The 14,785-nt window shown below is 47.7% G+C and overlaps 1 protein-coding gene across 6 annotated transcripts in view; it reads left to right on the top strand.

Annotated features, from left to right (window-relative positions):
- LOC138472139 (cyclin-dependent kinase 11B-like) overlaps positions 1-14,785 on the top strand; it is a 945,042-nt gene that overhangs the window by 873,235 nt on the left and 57,022 nt on the right. For all 6 annotated transcript variants that reach the window (XM_069610151.1, XM_069610152.1, XM_069610149.1 and 3 more), the window contains one exon: positions 10,731-10,879. In XM_069610151.1, the coding sequence (XP_069466252.1) occupies positions 10,731-10,879 (149 nt within the window). The remainder of the gene's footprint in view (positions 1-10,730; positions 10,880-14,785) is intronic.

Here is a 14,785-nt window from a genome sequence, read left to right as displayed (position 1 = left end):
GCAGGTGCTGCAAACGTCTCTGGTAATCGTCTTCTTCAGAGCTTAAATTCCAGTGGTCGACTTAGCCTTTCTGTCCCAAAAACCTAAACTTTTATCCAGAAACCCATTCATTCAGGCCTATGGACCTGTCAATCATCTGGGGGTAGGGGGGACTGTCCTTGCAGGATAGCCAGCCGGCCAATTCAAACTTGTTCCAGCCAGGCACACTCGGACGAATGCATACGTAGTTTCAGGCTCCTCCCTCACTTCCTGCCTCGGCAGACACACTGAAGCCTTGGCAGACTTCACAAAGGAATCCTGCCAAAGGCAAAACTCAGGACCCAACCCCACCTGGATTGGTAGAAGGGCCAAGAAGGAACCTACAAACGTAATATGGCGACAAAGACTGGGGCCATTTTGGGAAAATGGTCACCCAAGGGTGCTGTTCTGCAGCTGTAGAAACATATTGCGAGTAACTTACACACAAATGGTAGACACATGTATCCACTGCCAGCAGCCATTTAGGTTTGTTTCTTATTGTAACTAAAAGATTACAGGAGCAGTGGGAAAGAAGTTATTGTGTAGCCCCTCATCACCCCACATAAGGTGGCGTGAGCTGATCCCACAAAAGAAAAGGTAAGATAAAGAAAAGTATTTTAGTGTCCTCGAGTACAATAGTTCTCATCAGAAAATAACAAAAAGAGGAAGCCCAAGGGACTTGCCAGCAACACTGCATATAGGGTGCTGTGTGTTCCAACAATTCATTACAGGTGCCTGTAGTGAAATACATGCAGGAAAGCATGACTACGTTAAAGTAAAAAGAATTGCAGTAGCAGTAAAGCAAAGAGAATGAGTGAGCAAAAGTCCTGCTCACGCAGGAGAACAGATCTAAAAATCTCAGAAGTCCAGCAAAAGTGCTGGGTGTCTCTCAGATTGAGGGGAATTGGAACAAGAAATGAAAATTCTCCAGCATTGGATCTTTCATGGATTCACATGCTTAGAATATTCCCCGTCGTCAGACTGGGACCCCTCGGTACACATATATAGCCTTTTCCAATAGGAAAACTTTCAACACTTTTGTGTCCTATCTACGTCCTTTTAGGACCCGCCTACGCATGCTCCGTAGGCCGTCCCAGTATAAGAGGCCCGCCCCCGCGGCTCCCCTTCAGATTTCAACCGTCTCCAAAGTAGTGGGATCTCCTCGTGTTGTCTTACAATTTTGTACAAGGTTGCATCACTTTCGAGTAAAGAAAATGTCCTCCATGTAAGGAAAGGCACTGTTCCGTCCATGCGCGACGTGCGGCTTGAAAAAAGTTTACGAGGGGGACGGACATATGGATTGTATATATTTCCTCCACCCTCATCATTCGGCGGATAACTGCGACATATGCAAAGGGTTTTCCCAAAAAACCCTCAAAGACCGGAGTCGACGACTGGTGGCATGGCTGAATGATGGAGCGGGGGCATACCCCCCTTCGGAGGTAGGCTCCACACAGTCGGCGAAAACATCACGCCGCGCTACCTCGTCGGAACCACCGGCGAAGAAATCTCGACCGACGGAAAAGGAGTCGTCTGGAAGTCACTCAACTAGAGATTCCTCGTCAAAGAAATCATCCTCATCAAAGCATGAAAAGGAAAGGAAATCCTCCTCGGGCGATCATCATAGATCGACCACGAGTCGAGAGTTGAGTAAAAGCAAGCATAGTGTGGAAAAGGCGGGACCGCCAAAACCACCTGCTAAGTCACCGTCGTCGACGGCGGTCCAGTCATCGGCCTCCACCCTGCCACTTACGCAGGTGGCATCCGCCGTTCCACCGACAACGGCGTCGACGATGTCCTCGTCGACGGGGGTCCTACAGGAGGCCTGGAGGCCTGAAGTTTTTGATCCAATCCCCCCGGATACTTTACTACAAGAACAGGCTGTGTTGCTGTCCTCGGAGGACGAGAACGAGAGAATTGCTGGCGCAGCAGACCTAGGGCTACGAGTGGCTGACAAGTCGTCGACGAGGGGATCCGTTATACCGGTATCTGCCCCTCTTCTCAAACCTCAATCGGTTTTGTCGTTGGAAATTCTGTCCACGCTTCAGTCTTTGTTAGTCGTTGGACCAGAGACTACCTCAGACAAACCTACCACAGTCACCCGTCGACGAACCGGGCCCGTCCCGTCAGCCTACGCACGCCACTCTCAGCACTGGCACAAGAGGAAGGTGAGCTGCCAGAGTCGGAGTCTGACAGGGGAGCCATGTCGGATATCTCATCATCCCCTTCCAGGGATCCAACCTGGGAGTCAGAAGTGGAGTTGGAAACCCCTGGAAGCCCAGCTCACCCGTCCCCTCCGGACGACGTTGCGTCATTCCACTCTATGATGGAGAAGGCATGCAAAGAATTTGGTTTGTCCCAGGAAGAACAGAAAAAGGACTGTTTTTTGTTCGACCACATGGGTAAGAGAAGGTCTGTGTTCTCGATACCAATACTAGACCATGTGTGGAAGGAGGGGTTGCAGACAATGCGTCACCCGTTTTCAGAGCCGGCAGTGAAAGGACGCCTGGAAAAAAAGTTTAAGGCTCCAGAGTCTACCCCCAAGTGTTTATCCTCCCAACCAACGCCGAACTCGGTGGTGTCGGCGGCAGCGGCGAGGAAGGCGAAGGCCCAGCACAAGTGCACGACTCCGCCTGAAAACGAGGCGAGACGCCAAGATGCCTTTGGCAAAAAAGTGCTATCCGTGGGAGCGACCACAGTAAAAGCCGCAAACTCTCTGGCAATTGTTGCCAGATACGATAGGGAGATGTGGCACAGGCTAGCTCCGTTGATTGATCATCTTCCGGAAGAGCATAGGAAGGCAGCGATGTTACTTGTCTGAGAAGGTGAGGAAGCCTCTAATCACGCAATAAACATTGCGGTGGACCTCGCTGAGTCAGGCTTCAAGCAAGTCAATAATGGGGTATTATTACGTCGACAGTCATGGCTTAAGTGTACCTACTTCAGGCCAGAAGTACAATACAAAGTCTTAGATATGCCCTTTGAGGGAGACCTTCTTTTCGGTGAGAAGGTGGACGAAGCCCTAAAGGGAATGAAAGAGGACTCGGACACGGCACGTTCATTGGGTGCCCTCCACAGTGGCAGAAGCTACAAGCATTTTCGTCCCTTTAGAGGGGCTTCAGGTAATTCAAGATTCTCTGCATCTGGAGACAGATCCTTTGGCAGATCGGCTTACCCCTCCCAGGGATACAGACGTGCCTCCCAAACGGCAAACCGTCGCCGGAACTTCCAGACTTCCAGGAAAAGACCATCATATCCGTCGTCATCGAGAGACAAGCAAAATAAAGATCAGCAGTGACATACAACACACCGTTCTGGGGGGAAGAGTTTCAGCATATGTCGACGAATGGGAACGAATAACGACGGATCAATGGGTGCTGGACACTATAAGAAACGGACACTCTCTACAATTCAAACACAGCCCTCCGCAAATTCCACCTGCGTTCACCGCTCATTCCCATCTGAAGATACTGCAGCAGGAGGTAACACTCATGTTAGCAAAGGGCGTGATAGAATTAGTTCCAACATCGCAGAGAGGTCAAGGAGTCTACTCAAGATATTTCGTCGTAAAAAAGCCGAACGGCAAATGGCGTCCCATTTTAGACTTACGCGATCTCAACAAGTCTTTAAAGAGCCTAAAATTCAAGATGCTCACTCTGCAGGAAGTGATCCGCGCCGTTCAAGAGGGGTATTTTCTAGCGTCCCTGGATTTACAGGACGCGTATTTACATATTCCAATGTGTCGGAAACACAGGAAATTCCTGAGATTTGTAATAGGGCGGACTCACTACCAATTCACGGTTCTTCCTTTTGGGCTCAAGACCTCCCCCAGAACGTTCACGAAATGCCTGGCTCCAGTAGCGGCCTGGCTAAGGAAACAAGGCCACCATGTATACCCATATCTCGACGACTGGCTGGTAAGGGGATCCTCCCCAGCGTCGACCAACACAAGTTTACAAGCCACCATGCAGCTTCTACAACAGCTGGGATTCGCCATAAACTTCGAAAAATCCTCTCTACGGCCATCGAGAACGCTGGTATTCCTGGGGGCACAGTTCGAGACCCAGTTAGGGCTAGTGAAACCTTCTCTCGACAGAACCTCAAGACTCAATCAACAAGCGTGCCGGCTACGGCGAAACACCAAGACCTCAGTGAGAAAATACGTTTCGGTCCTAGGGGCCATGGCATCCTGCATCCATCTGGTGGAAAACTGTCGCCTATTCATGAGGCCAATCCAGGAATTCCTCGCGGACCGATGGACGCAGGCTCAAGGATCGTGGTCAGACAAGATAACCATCGACGACGACAAGCTGCTTCAGACCCTTCAGTGGTGGCAGAGTTTCCACAATCTGCACCACGGTGTACCCCTACAGGAACCGGAGTTTCAGCTAACCATAGTCACGGATGCGTCCCTAACCGGATGGGGAGCTCAGATGGGTGCTCTCCAAACGCAAGGTCGCTGGTCTCCAACGGAGTCACTCCTACACATAAACGTGTTAGAGCTCAGAGCAGTACGATGGGCCTTGAAGGCATTCCTACCACACATCAAGGGTTCGCGAGTACGAATACTGACCGACAATACAACGGCTCATGTTTACCTGAGGAAACAAGGAGGGACGCGATCAAGAACTCTTTCCATAGAAGCCCAGAAAACATGGCATTGGGCATTAAAGCACGAAATTTCCATCGTGGCTCATCACCTCCCAGGAGTGAGGAACTCCCAAGCAGACTCCCTCAGCAGAAGCATGGCCCAGATACACGAGTGGGAAATGGACACAGTTCACCTGATGAAAGTGTTCGGGAAATGGGGTCACCCTCCTCTGGACGCCTTCGCGACCAAAGACAACAAGAAATGCGACCAATTCGCAAGCAGATGGCCTCAAGAGGGTTCCAGGGGGGAGGCATTCTCCTTCCCATGGACGGACATGTTCCTCTATGCTTTTCCCCCATTCCCCCTCATACGGAGGACAATACAGTGGATACGCAGATACAATTGCCGGGTAATCCTAGTGACACCATACTGGCCAAGGCAACCGTGGTTCTCCGACCTGCTTCACCTGTCGCTGGAACATCCCATAGCGTTTCCGAAAGTCCCGAACCTACTATCCCGGGACGAAGGCACGGTGTGGCATCACGACCCGGACAGTCTCAACCTTACAGCCTGGCTCCTGACTTTTCGGAGTTCGGTGCTTTAGACGTTTCGGAGGATTGTCAAAAAATTCTGCAGGCGGCTAGAGCCCCTTCTACAAACAAATCCTACTCCTATAAGTGGCGGAGGATCTGTGAATGGTGTAGAGGACAACAGGGCCTACAACCGTTGTTGGTGACGCCGGAACAAGTTCTACCTTACCTGCTCCTCTTGGCGGAGAGGGGATTATCCTTCACATCGATAAAGGTACACCTGGCGGCCATCTCGAGGTTCACAAGGAAGAGGCAGTCGTCTCCTCTATTTAGCGACAGACTTATAAAACACTTCATGAGGGGTTTATTTCGAGTTTTTCCCCCGGAAAAACGTTTTCCCCCGACTTGGAGTCTCAACACAGTGTTGGCAGGCTTAATGAAACCGCCTTTTGAGCCTATGGCCACGTCCGACATAAAATTCATTTAGTGGAAGTTGGCATTCTTGATTGCTATTACATCAGCTAGAAGAATCTCGGAAATGCAAGCGCTGGTCGTAGACCCGCCATACCTAAGATTCTTTAAGGACAAAGTAGTCCTGGCAACTAATCCTCGGTTCATCCCAAAAGTTCTGACAGTGTATCACAAACACTAGTCTATTGTCCTCCCTACTTTCTTCGCCACACCATCATCGGCAGCAGAAAAAGCTCTTCATACCCTGGACGTTAAGAGGGCTCTGAAATTTTACCTACATCGTACACAGGAACTCAGGTCTACTCGACAACTGTTCGTCGCATATGGTCCGTCGACGAGAGGAAAAGCAATCTCTAAACAAGGATTGGCTCGATGGGTCTCATCGACGATTGCGTTTTGTCACTCTAAGGCCGGAAGGCCACTGCAAGGGCATCCTGGAGCCCATTCTACAAGATCGATGTCCTCCTCCACAGCTTTATGGGCAGGAATTCCGCTGGCGGACATATGCCAAGCTGCGGCATGGTCAGTGCCCCACACGTTTACCCGCCACTACTGCCTTGCCAGGCAGCATGCGGACGAGGTGCAGATAGGAAGAGCTGTCCTTCGCCATCTGTTTCAATAAGGTAAGCTCCACGCTGTGGAGAATCTGTTGTCTACCTTTTTAATGACAGTATACTTTATGTGGGCAAGGTTATATGAGTTCTTATTCCTACTGTACATATGCATTGTGTAGATGGTGAGAGTACATTACATCACATTCTCACCGCCGTCTCGAGCGTTACTGCTATACAATCTATTCTAAGCATGTGAATCCATGAAAGATCCAATGCTGGAGAAGGGAATAGTTTCTTACCTGTAACTCCATTTCTCCAGCATTGATATCTTTCATGGATTCACATGCGCCCGCCAACCTCCCCGGAATGTAATGTATTTGATTCTTAAGTTTAACCCTTCCTACTTTGGAGGGGCCGAAATCTGAAGGGGAGCCGCGGGGGTGGGCCACTTATACTGGGAAGGGATACGGAGCATGCATAGGCGGGTCCTAAAAGGACGTAGATAGGACACAAAAGTGTCGAAAGTTTTCCTATTGGAAAAGGCTATATATGTGTACCGAGGGGTCCCAGTCTGACGACGGGGAATATTCTAAGCATGTGAATCCATGAAAGATACCAATGCTGGAGAAATGGAGTTACAGGTAAGAAACTATTCCCTTCTCCCTAACACTGGAGATGTGATATTGTACATAACTTTTAAGTAACATCCATCACAAAGAACATTACTGAGTGTTAAGCAATGTGTTGTTTCATTGGTTTTAGGGAGGTGAGTAGTCTATGCTAGATCCTTTATTGATTTTTTTTTTATCCGTCTGAGTTGTGTAGTAAAACACAATTCCCTCCTAGTGAACCTTGAAAATGAATAGTAATTTACATAACTGTACTTGCATTTTGTTCACTCATTTAGGAGCACTTTGGATATCTTTTTTTAGATCCTTTGTATTTTCATATGCCTTGTTCATTTTTAAAGTACTTATTTGAACTGAGATTGCTAATAAATTGTATTGAAGTGTATGTGTTTGTGTATATGCTTTCAGTATATATTATGATATGATATGGTATTTGTAACGCGCCTATACACAAGTGTTTCAAGGCGCGACGAGGCAGGGAGGGGGGGAAACAAGGGGAAGACAGACAAACGATCCTACTGGGCCAGGTGTCATTCAGATCGCGCAAGTGCAGAGGTAAGGGGAAAAGGAGAAAGTGCAGGGGGAGGAGGTGGGGGGGAAAGTGCAGTACAAGGTAAGCAGCGTAATAAAATAATAAATAATAATAAAAGGGCCAGCTGGTGGCAAGTGCGAGGTAAGTGCAGAGCAAGTGCTGGGAAGGGGGCTGTAGGGATGCAGTGACAGTCCCACAGTGCAGGGGGAGCCAGGGAGGCAGTGCAAGTGGAGAGTGGCTGGGCCCTGGACCGAGGTCACAGAGTGGCCCAGATGCAGGTTTAGTGCAAACTTCAGTGGGGAGTTTAGCAGGTTTAGCAGGGGAGAGGGAGAGAGAAGGCAGAAGCGAAGAGGAAGGTTTTGAGGTGCTTCCGGAACCGGAGATGGTTCTCCTCAAGTTTCAGGGAGGCAGGGAGGCTGTTCCAGAGGGAGGCCCCTGCTGCGGAGAGAGATCTACCCCCAGCTCGTTGCTTCGAGAAGCGGCTTACCATGAGGGAGTTGGAGACGGATGAGCGAAGGGCTCGTGAAGGCAGATATTTAGGAAGAGAGAGTTGAAGGTATTGTGGCCCCAGGCCCCAGAAGGCCTTGTGGACAATGCAGAGGGTTTTGAACTTAATCCTCGCAGCCACTGGGAGCCAGTGAAGAGATTTCAGTCCTGGAGAGATACGGTCCCTGGGCTTGAGGCCAAGGACAAGTCTCGCAGTTCTGTTCTGGATAAGTTGCAGAGGGCGGAGAGTGGAGGCAGGCAGATTAAGATAGAGGCTGTTACAGTAGTCCAGCCTTGAGAGAACCAGGGCTCGGGAGACAGTGAGCTTCTGGGGGAAGGAGAGGAAGGGAAGAATACCTCTGAGGAGGTGCAGCTGGTAGTGTGACTTCTTAGAGACGTCAGAAATATGAGGAGAGAAGGAGAGTGTGGAGTCGAAGATGACCCCGAGGTTTTTAGCTTTGCAGGTAGGGGCAGGAAGAGGGCCAAGGGAGGCCGGCCAGAGAGCTGCAGGAAAGGAGGGAGTGGGTGTGCCGATGAGTAGAATCTCAGTCTTACTGGCGTTAAGGCAGAGGTCATTGGCGGCACACCATTCCTGGATAGCAGACAGACAGTCGGAGATGAGGGAAGGAGAGGAGAAGGCCGAGGGTAGCCTGAAAATGAGCTGGGTATCGTCCGCATAGCACTGAAAGTGGGGGCAGAGAGCGGCGATGCGGTGGGCAAGGAGTGCCAGATACTGATTGAAAAGCCAGGGAGAGAGGTTGGATCCCTGGGGGACACCACAGGTGGAGAAAAAGATGTCAGAGAGGAAGGAGCCCATTTGGACCTGGGAGGGTCGACTGGAAAGGAAAGAGGTCAGCCATGCCAGAGCCTGACCAGTGATACCCAGGTTATCACGGAGACGGTTGAGCAGGATGGCATGGTTGACAGTGTCAAAGGCAAAGGAGAGATCGAGCAGAATGAGAACACAGGGAGTGTTGGAATCGAGGTTCAGGAGCAGGTCCTCACGGATGTTCAGGAGAGCAGTTTCCGTGCTTCCGTGCTTCTGCTGTTTATGATGTATGCTTGTATGGGACTGTGTGTGTCTCCAGAATGCTTAATAGAGCTTCCATTAAAGGAATAGTGCACTCAAAAATATTGTCCCAACAGATGGGCAATAACGAAAAACATGCATTGCACATTTTAGTGAAAGTTCCTATGTAAACTTTTGAGCAAACTAGGCACAAAGCATTTACATGGGAGCATTCATTTTGCCATTTCTGGCAGCCTCCTCAGCTCATGTTAAGCTCTGCCCTGGCGGCACTAAACAAGCAGCAAAAGCCCCCTACTGGGAGATTTTGCTTACTGCAGCCAGAGCAGAGCTGTACATGTGCTTGGGAGGCTGCCTTCACTTTTATTTATGTTTTTGGTGCTCCCCTAGGCCAGGGAAGCATAGAAAACGTAAAATGAAAAGCAAAAAGCCTAAGGCGCGCCAATTGTAAATACAGCGTTGTTGTATTTGTGATTGCTGTTGTTGGAAAACCACGGCAATCGCAAATACAGCAACGTTGTATTTCTGACTGCAGCAGCTTTCACTTTGAGTCTCCTGGGCTCCCCCGGGTCGGGGGAGTTCAGGAGACTCCAAGCAAAAGCCGGGGCAGTCAGAAATACAACTATGTATTTCTAAATGGAGCGGTTTTCTTTCTACGTTTCTCGGGCTCTGGGAAACGTAGAAAGAAATCTGCAGTATTTTTAAATACAACAACGTTGTATTTATGTTTGCTGTGGCTTCAGCTTTGAGACTCCTGGGCTCAGGTGAGCCTAGGAGACTCAAAGCTGAAGCCACAGCAAACATAAATACAGCATTATAAATGCTGCGGTTTTCTTTCCAAGTTAGAAAGAAAACCGCAGCATTTATTCTGCAGTGCTTTAAAAAAAGAATTAAATTTAAAGCACTTACCAGCAGCAGGTTGTGTTAATCTCTGCTCTCCGGCAATAATGAAGCAAAAGACACCTGCTGGTAGGGTTTGTGTATTACAGCTAGCTGGCTTTTGCTTCATTGGTGCCGCAAGGGCAGAAATGAACACAAGCACAGGAGTCTCATCCATTTCACAAAATGCAAAACCGAGGGGGAGTCTGGGAAACTCTACCAGCATGAACACAGCCCATTGACTTGTTCTTGGGTGGATAGCCCCTGGGAGAGTCTCAACCAAGTCTTTAGCTCACTGTTCTTTTCTTTTCACAGAGAAGAAACGTCCGAGCATATCAGTCTTTGTCTTGCCCTGGGGAAGTCTAGCACCGAAATGCTAGGCAATTCTCCTCTGAACAAGAGTACCACAGCAACCCCATACACGTGTTTCAGCCTAGTTGGGCATCATCAGTGAGGTGAAGCTGTGCCTCTCTAAGAGCAGTGAGCAAGGGGTCCACGTCTGGATTCCCCTGGTAACTTAGGGTGAGACCCAAAGTTATTTGGTATGCAAAACAGGGGGGTCTGGGAAACTCTCTACCAGCACAAACACAGCCCATTGACTTGTTCTTGGGTGGATGGCCCCTGGGAGAGTCTCAACCAAGTCTTCTCCTCACTGATGATGCCCAACTAGGCTGAAACACGTTTATGGGGTTGCTGTGGTACTCTTCTTCAAAGGTGAATTGCCTAGCATTTCGGTGCTGGACTGCCCCGGGCCAGGACAAAGACTGATATGCAAGCACATTTATTCTCTGTTAAAACAACAGTGGGCTAAAGACTTGCTTGAGACTCTCCCAGGGGCCAGCCACCCAAGAACAAGTCAATAGGCAATTAATGTCACTACTCAGCTGGCTCTTGATTAGTGCATTGGCAGGTAGCAATGATTATTTATTAAAAAAATACTTCTGACTGTGCGTTGTTTTAGAATGAATATACCGCCCTCAAGGTAGAACTATATTATTTATTTTGTTCTTCAGGACCTGGGTACGCCGAGTGAAAAGATTTGGCCTGGCTACAATGAACTTCCAGCTATAAAAAAGATGACCTTCACAGAGTATCCTTACAACAACCTGCGCAAGAGATTTGGGGCACTGCTTTCGGACCAAGGATTTGATCTCATGAACAAGTAAGAACTGGACCAGGAAATGAAATGTGACCATGTTGGGAATATTTTACTATTGTACTATGTAGATATTTCAGCTTACTTTGTGTAAAGAATGTTACTTAGGCATCCCTGACACTTTCAGATGGTTTCGTGGATGAGTGTTAGATAAGATTTTCATAGTAATAAATCTTCCGGACCTGTGTCAACCCCAGAACTGTTTGCTTTACTGGTGGATTATTTTTCCGTATACCTCTGTGAGTGGGAACCTTTTTCCACACATGGTCATTTTTAAGACTCTACATAGTGTCTTTTTGCCCTAGGGGCTCCCCTTTTAATTTTCTCTGGCTAACCTTGTGACAACCGCAGTTTACATAGGTAGAAATGATCTTTGGATCCCTTTCACATTGTATTAGGTGAGACCAGCACCCCCGCCTTATGTGGACTACTGGGGAGATACTGAGTATTCCCTTTCTCATTTTAAATGTAACATTTATGTTACAAGGACAATCTTGCCTTTAATGGCTGGTTGCAGTGAACCTTTTTATTAATTCGGTGCACCTCTACCGCAGGATGTTGCACAGTCCCGGTAAAGCCACCCATGGTTGCTCATTTTATCAAAATGGCCCCTTGTCCGGTAAGAATTGGTGCAGCACACTGTGTGAGACTACACAACACTTGTCCTTTTGGTATTCGGTAACCCACCTTTTGGTATAGGTCTGTACTACTCAAGTTGGTAGTGTGACTGAGGAGTCAGGCCTAGCTCAAGAGGGGTAAATGTGAGCTTTAGAGCTGTACAATTGAAATTCGTAAATTCAAGTAGCCAAGTAACACACTCAAGGTTTGTTATTTATTTACTGTTAGTAGTTTTAAATAAGCATTCTTTAAACAGGCATTTAGTTGTAACAATTCAAATACACTTTTAATTACTTATCAGAGTTAAATCAAGCTAGTGGATAATCTTTTGATATGCTTCAGACCCTACTCCTAGACCCTGAGGTGATTTCCATCACAAGGATAGTATTTGCATTTATATATCTCACCAATGCACTTTTTGTAGACTCTGAGTTGGAGAAAGGTTAGGGAAGTAAAAAGGGTAGAACAATTTCTCAGCAATTTTGAGGACAACTGAATCCTCCAATGAAGCCTAGATAAGCCTTTCTCAGCAGTACCAGTATACAACAAGCAACCACCTATGAGGGACAAAGTCAATGGATTTAGAAGAGTGCCTTTAGGGAGCCAGGACAGCCAAAGTCACTTGGACACAGTCTATGGGTCTGATGCACTGCTTGGATAAAAGTCTTGCACAATGTTAGAGAGTTCAGAAAGATCACTTGTAGGGTCACAAGCCATGAAGCCTGTGAGAAGGGAGTTAAAATCTACTAGAAAAAGGTAAGCCAATGCAATTCCCAAGTGAGTTAAGCGTGGCTAAAGGCAATAAGGTAAGTACCTTTTAGGGAGAATTCTCAGAAATGTGCCAATTCCCTCCACCTTAGAGACCGCCAGCAACTTTGCTGGATTTTGAGGATTTTTTTTACCTGGAGAGAGTGAGGCCCTGAGCGAGGCCCCTTTTCCCACTCTCTCATGTATTTTTATTTGATTTTGTACTCTGTTTCTCTTATGGTTATGGAATCTGACAAACTCCATAGGCATAATCTTTTACATTGTGTCACACATCACCTTCAGTGCAGTGGCACAGGGAAGTGTTTCAGATTTCCCAAATGTTTAAATACCTTCTCTTGGTTAAACTACTGTTTCCAAGAGCAGTAAAGTGAAATTGACTTTACTTACATTTGTAACTTTCTAGACCCAGCACACACTATCTTACAATAGGGTGCTGGAGGGGTTACCTAGTATCCCCTTTATCTAGCTTCTTATGCACCATATTTTATGTTACCCTTTCCTCACTGAATGGCTGGTGGCAGTGGTTTTGTTTTGAACTACTGTGGTTTGCATTTACCGCGATCGTTCGCAGTTCTGGTAAAGCAACCGCAGGAGCCATCTTTTTCAAAGTTGATAAAATGGCCTCCGTTTTTTTGCCATGTCTTTGTGGAAAGGTCCTCCTAGAGAGTGTCTGTGTGCCAAACCAGGTTTGGTCTCTTTGTTCATTTCGCCTTTGGCAGGGTTTCTGAGTGAAACCTGCCTCTAGCTCCAGAGTGTCTGGGGTATCCAGGAAGTGAGGGAGGTGCCCGAAACTCCCTGTGATTAGTCTCCTAGGAGACCCAAATGCACTCTTTGGTGATTGGCTGGCTGACTGTCCTGCAAGGACAGCCACCCTGCTGGGTGAGAGACAGCTAGGCTGGAATGAATGGGAGAGAACTGAATAAAAGGCAAGTCTTTTGGCTTGGGAGGCAGAGTCGACCACTGGACGAAGGAACCGAACAAGAGCCTGAAGATGACGCCTGCTGCAATTCCTAGACCTTTGGTTTGCCCGGTGAAGCTCTGCTGCAGTGCCAACTTGCCAAGTTAACATCGACGGAGAAGCCCCTGAAAGTACTTCGCCCTTTGAGTTGATGGGACCATTCAACTCCAAAGTAAGCCCCCTGGACATCCATCTCAGAGCTGGTTGAATTTCCTCAGAGTTGCTGCAGGAAACCGAATAGCCAGGAAGAGTAACACCACATTGTTTTGCTTTTAAGCTGGCCTTTTGGAAGATCCTTCGGATTCCCACGAATCAGGACTGACCAAGCCTGAGCCCCCTCAAGAGTGCAGTACCCCAGAAGCAGGAAAGTCCATCCAGGAACCGCGTTGTTGCGATTTGCGGTAACCGCAAGAATCTGAAACGCAAAACAGCCACTGAAAGTGAAGTTTGCCGGTTGCAAGTTTTGACAGTTCCAGTGCATTGCCGGAGTCCACCAACGTCCTCCCTCTTGTCCCCACGGCTGAGGCCCAGGAACAGTGAGATCTGCAGAGCTGGACAGGAACAGAAGTCATCAGCTGCATCTTTTCTTCTTGACCAAAGTACTGTTAAACAAGTCTAAGAGAACTTACCTCTTACTGTGAAAGTGCTGCAACTCTCACGGGCCCTACATTTGATTCTTCTTTTTATCAAAGAACTTGTGCAAAGACTTTTCCATTTACTTAACTGAAGTGCTGCATCCTATACAAAGACTTTTGCCAATTGAATTTAGCTTAGGCTATTGAATTGTATGACTCTTCTAAGAGGATCTCAAATTATTTGCCCTGCTTAAGAATTTTGGTGATCTCTTGTGTTGTAATAACCTTTGCCTTTTACCAACTTTTAAGAGTGTTCTGAATGCCAAAAGTAAGATATTAATGTCCCCAGCACCCTTGTTATTGAAGTCACTGGTGGGTGTAGGTGGTGTCTGTGGGCCATCCTAAAATGGTCTTGTCTGATTCAGAAACTCAGAGTGTACAGTATAGAAGTGTATTTGTGTGTTACTAGTATATTGCTCCCTTCTAAAGAAGGCTTTATACCCGACTGATACACTCAAGGTTTCTTGCATAAACAATTATTAATGTAAGAGTTTATTTGAATACCTGTAACTGTGAATCTTTGTGAAACTCCACTACTGTTCACATTTCCCCTCTTAAGATGAGCCTGGCTGCTCAACACACTACCAAAACTGTGTAGTACAAGCTTATACCAAAGGTTGGGTTGCCTATACCTGTAGTCATAGTTGCTTGCAGTGTTCCCAGAGGCTACTGCAACATTCAAACTTGAGTGGGAGAGGGGTGGGGGGGGTGGTTGGGCAATCCTTTCAGGACAGCCAGCCTTCTCGTTTGAACTGTAATTTCGCACTCATGCTGGAAGACAAAGGGCTTCAGAGTTTTGGACTCCTCCCTCGCTTCCTGCCTTCACAGACACTCTGGAGTCTGGGTGTGGAGTCCGCAAGACTCCTGCCGAAGATAAAAATCACACAAAGGAATTTACGACTCTGGATGTCAGGGGAAGGAACAAGAAAGGAC

This window comes from Ambystoma mexicanum, chromosome 8 (assembly GCF_040938575.1).
Source record: "Ambystoma mexicanum isolate Mex_15411 chromosome 8, UKY_AmexF1_1, whole genome shotgun sequence".
In the NCBI taxonomy this organism is placed as follows: Eukaryota; Metazoa; Chordata; class Amphibia; order Caudata; family Ambystomatidae; genus Ambystoma; species Ambystoma mexicanum.
The sequence above is the reverse complement of the archived record's forward strand: the minus strand, read 5'-3'. Positions and strand labels throughout refer to the sequence as shown.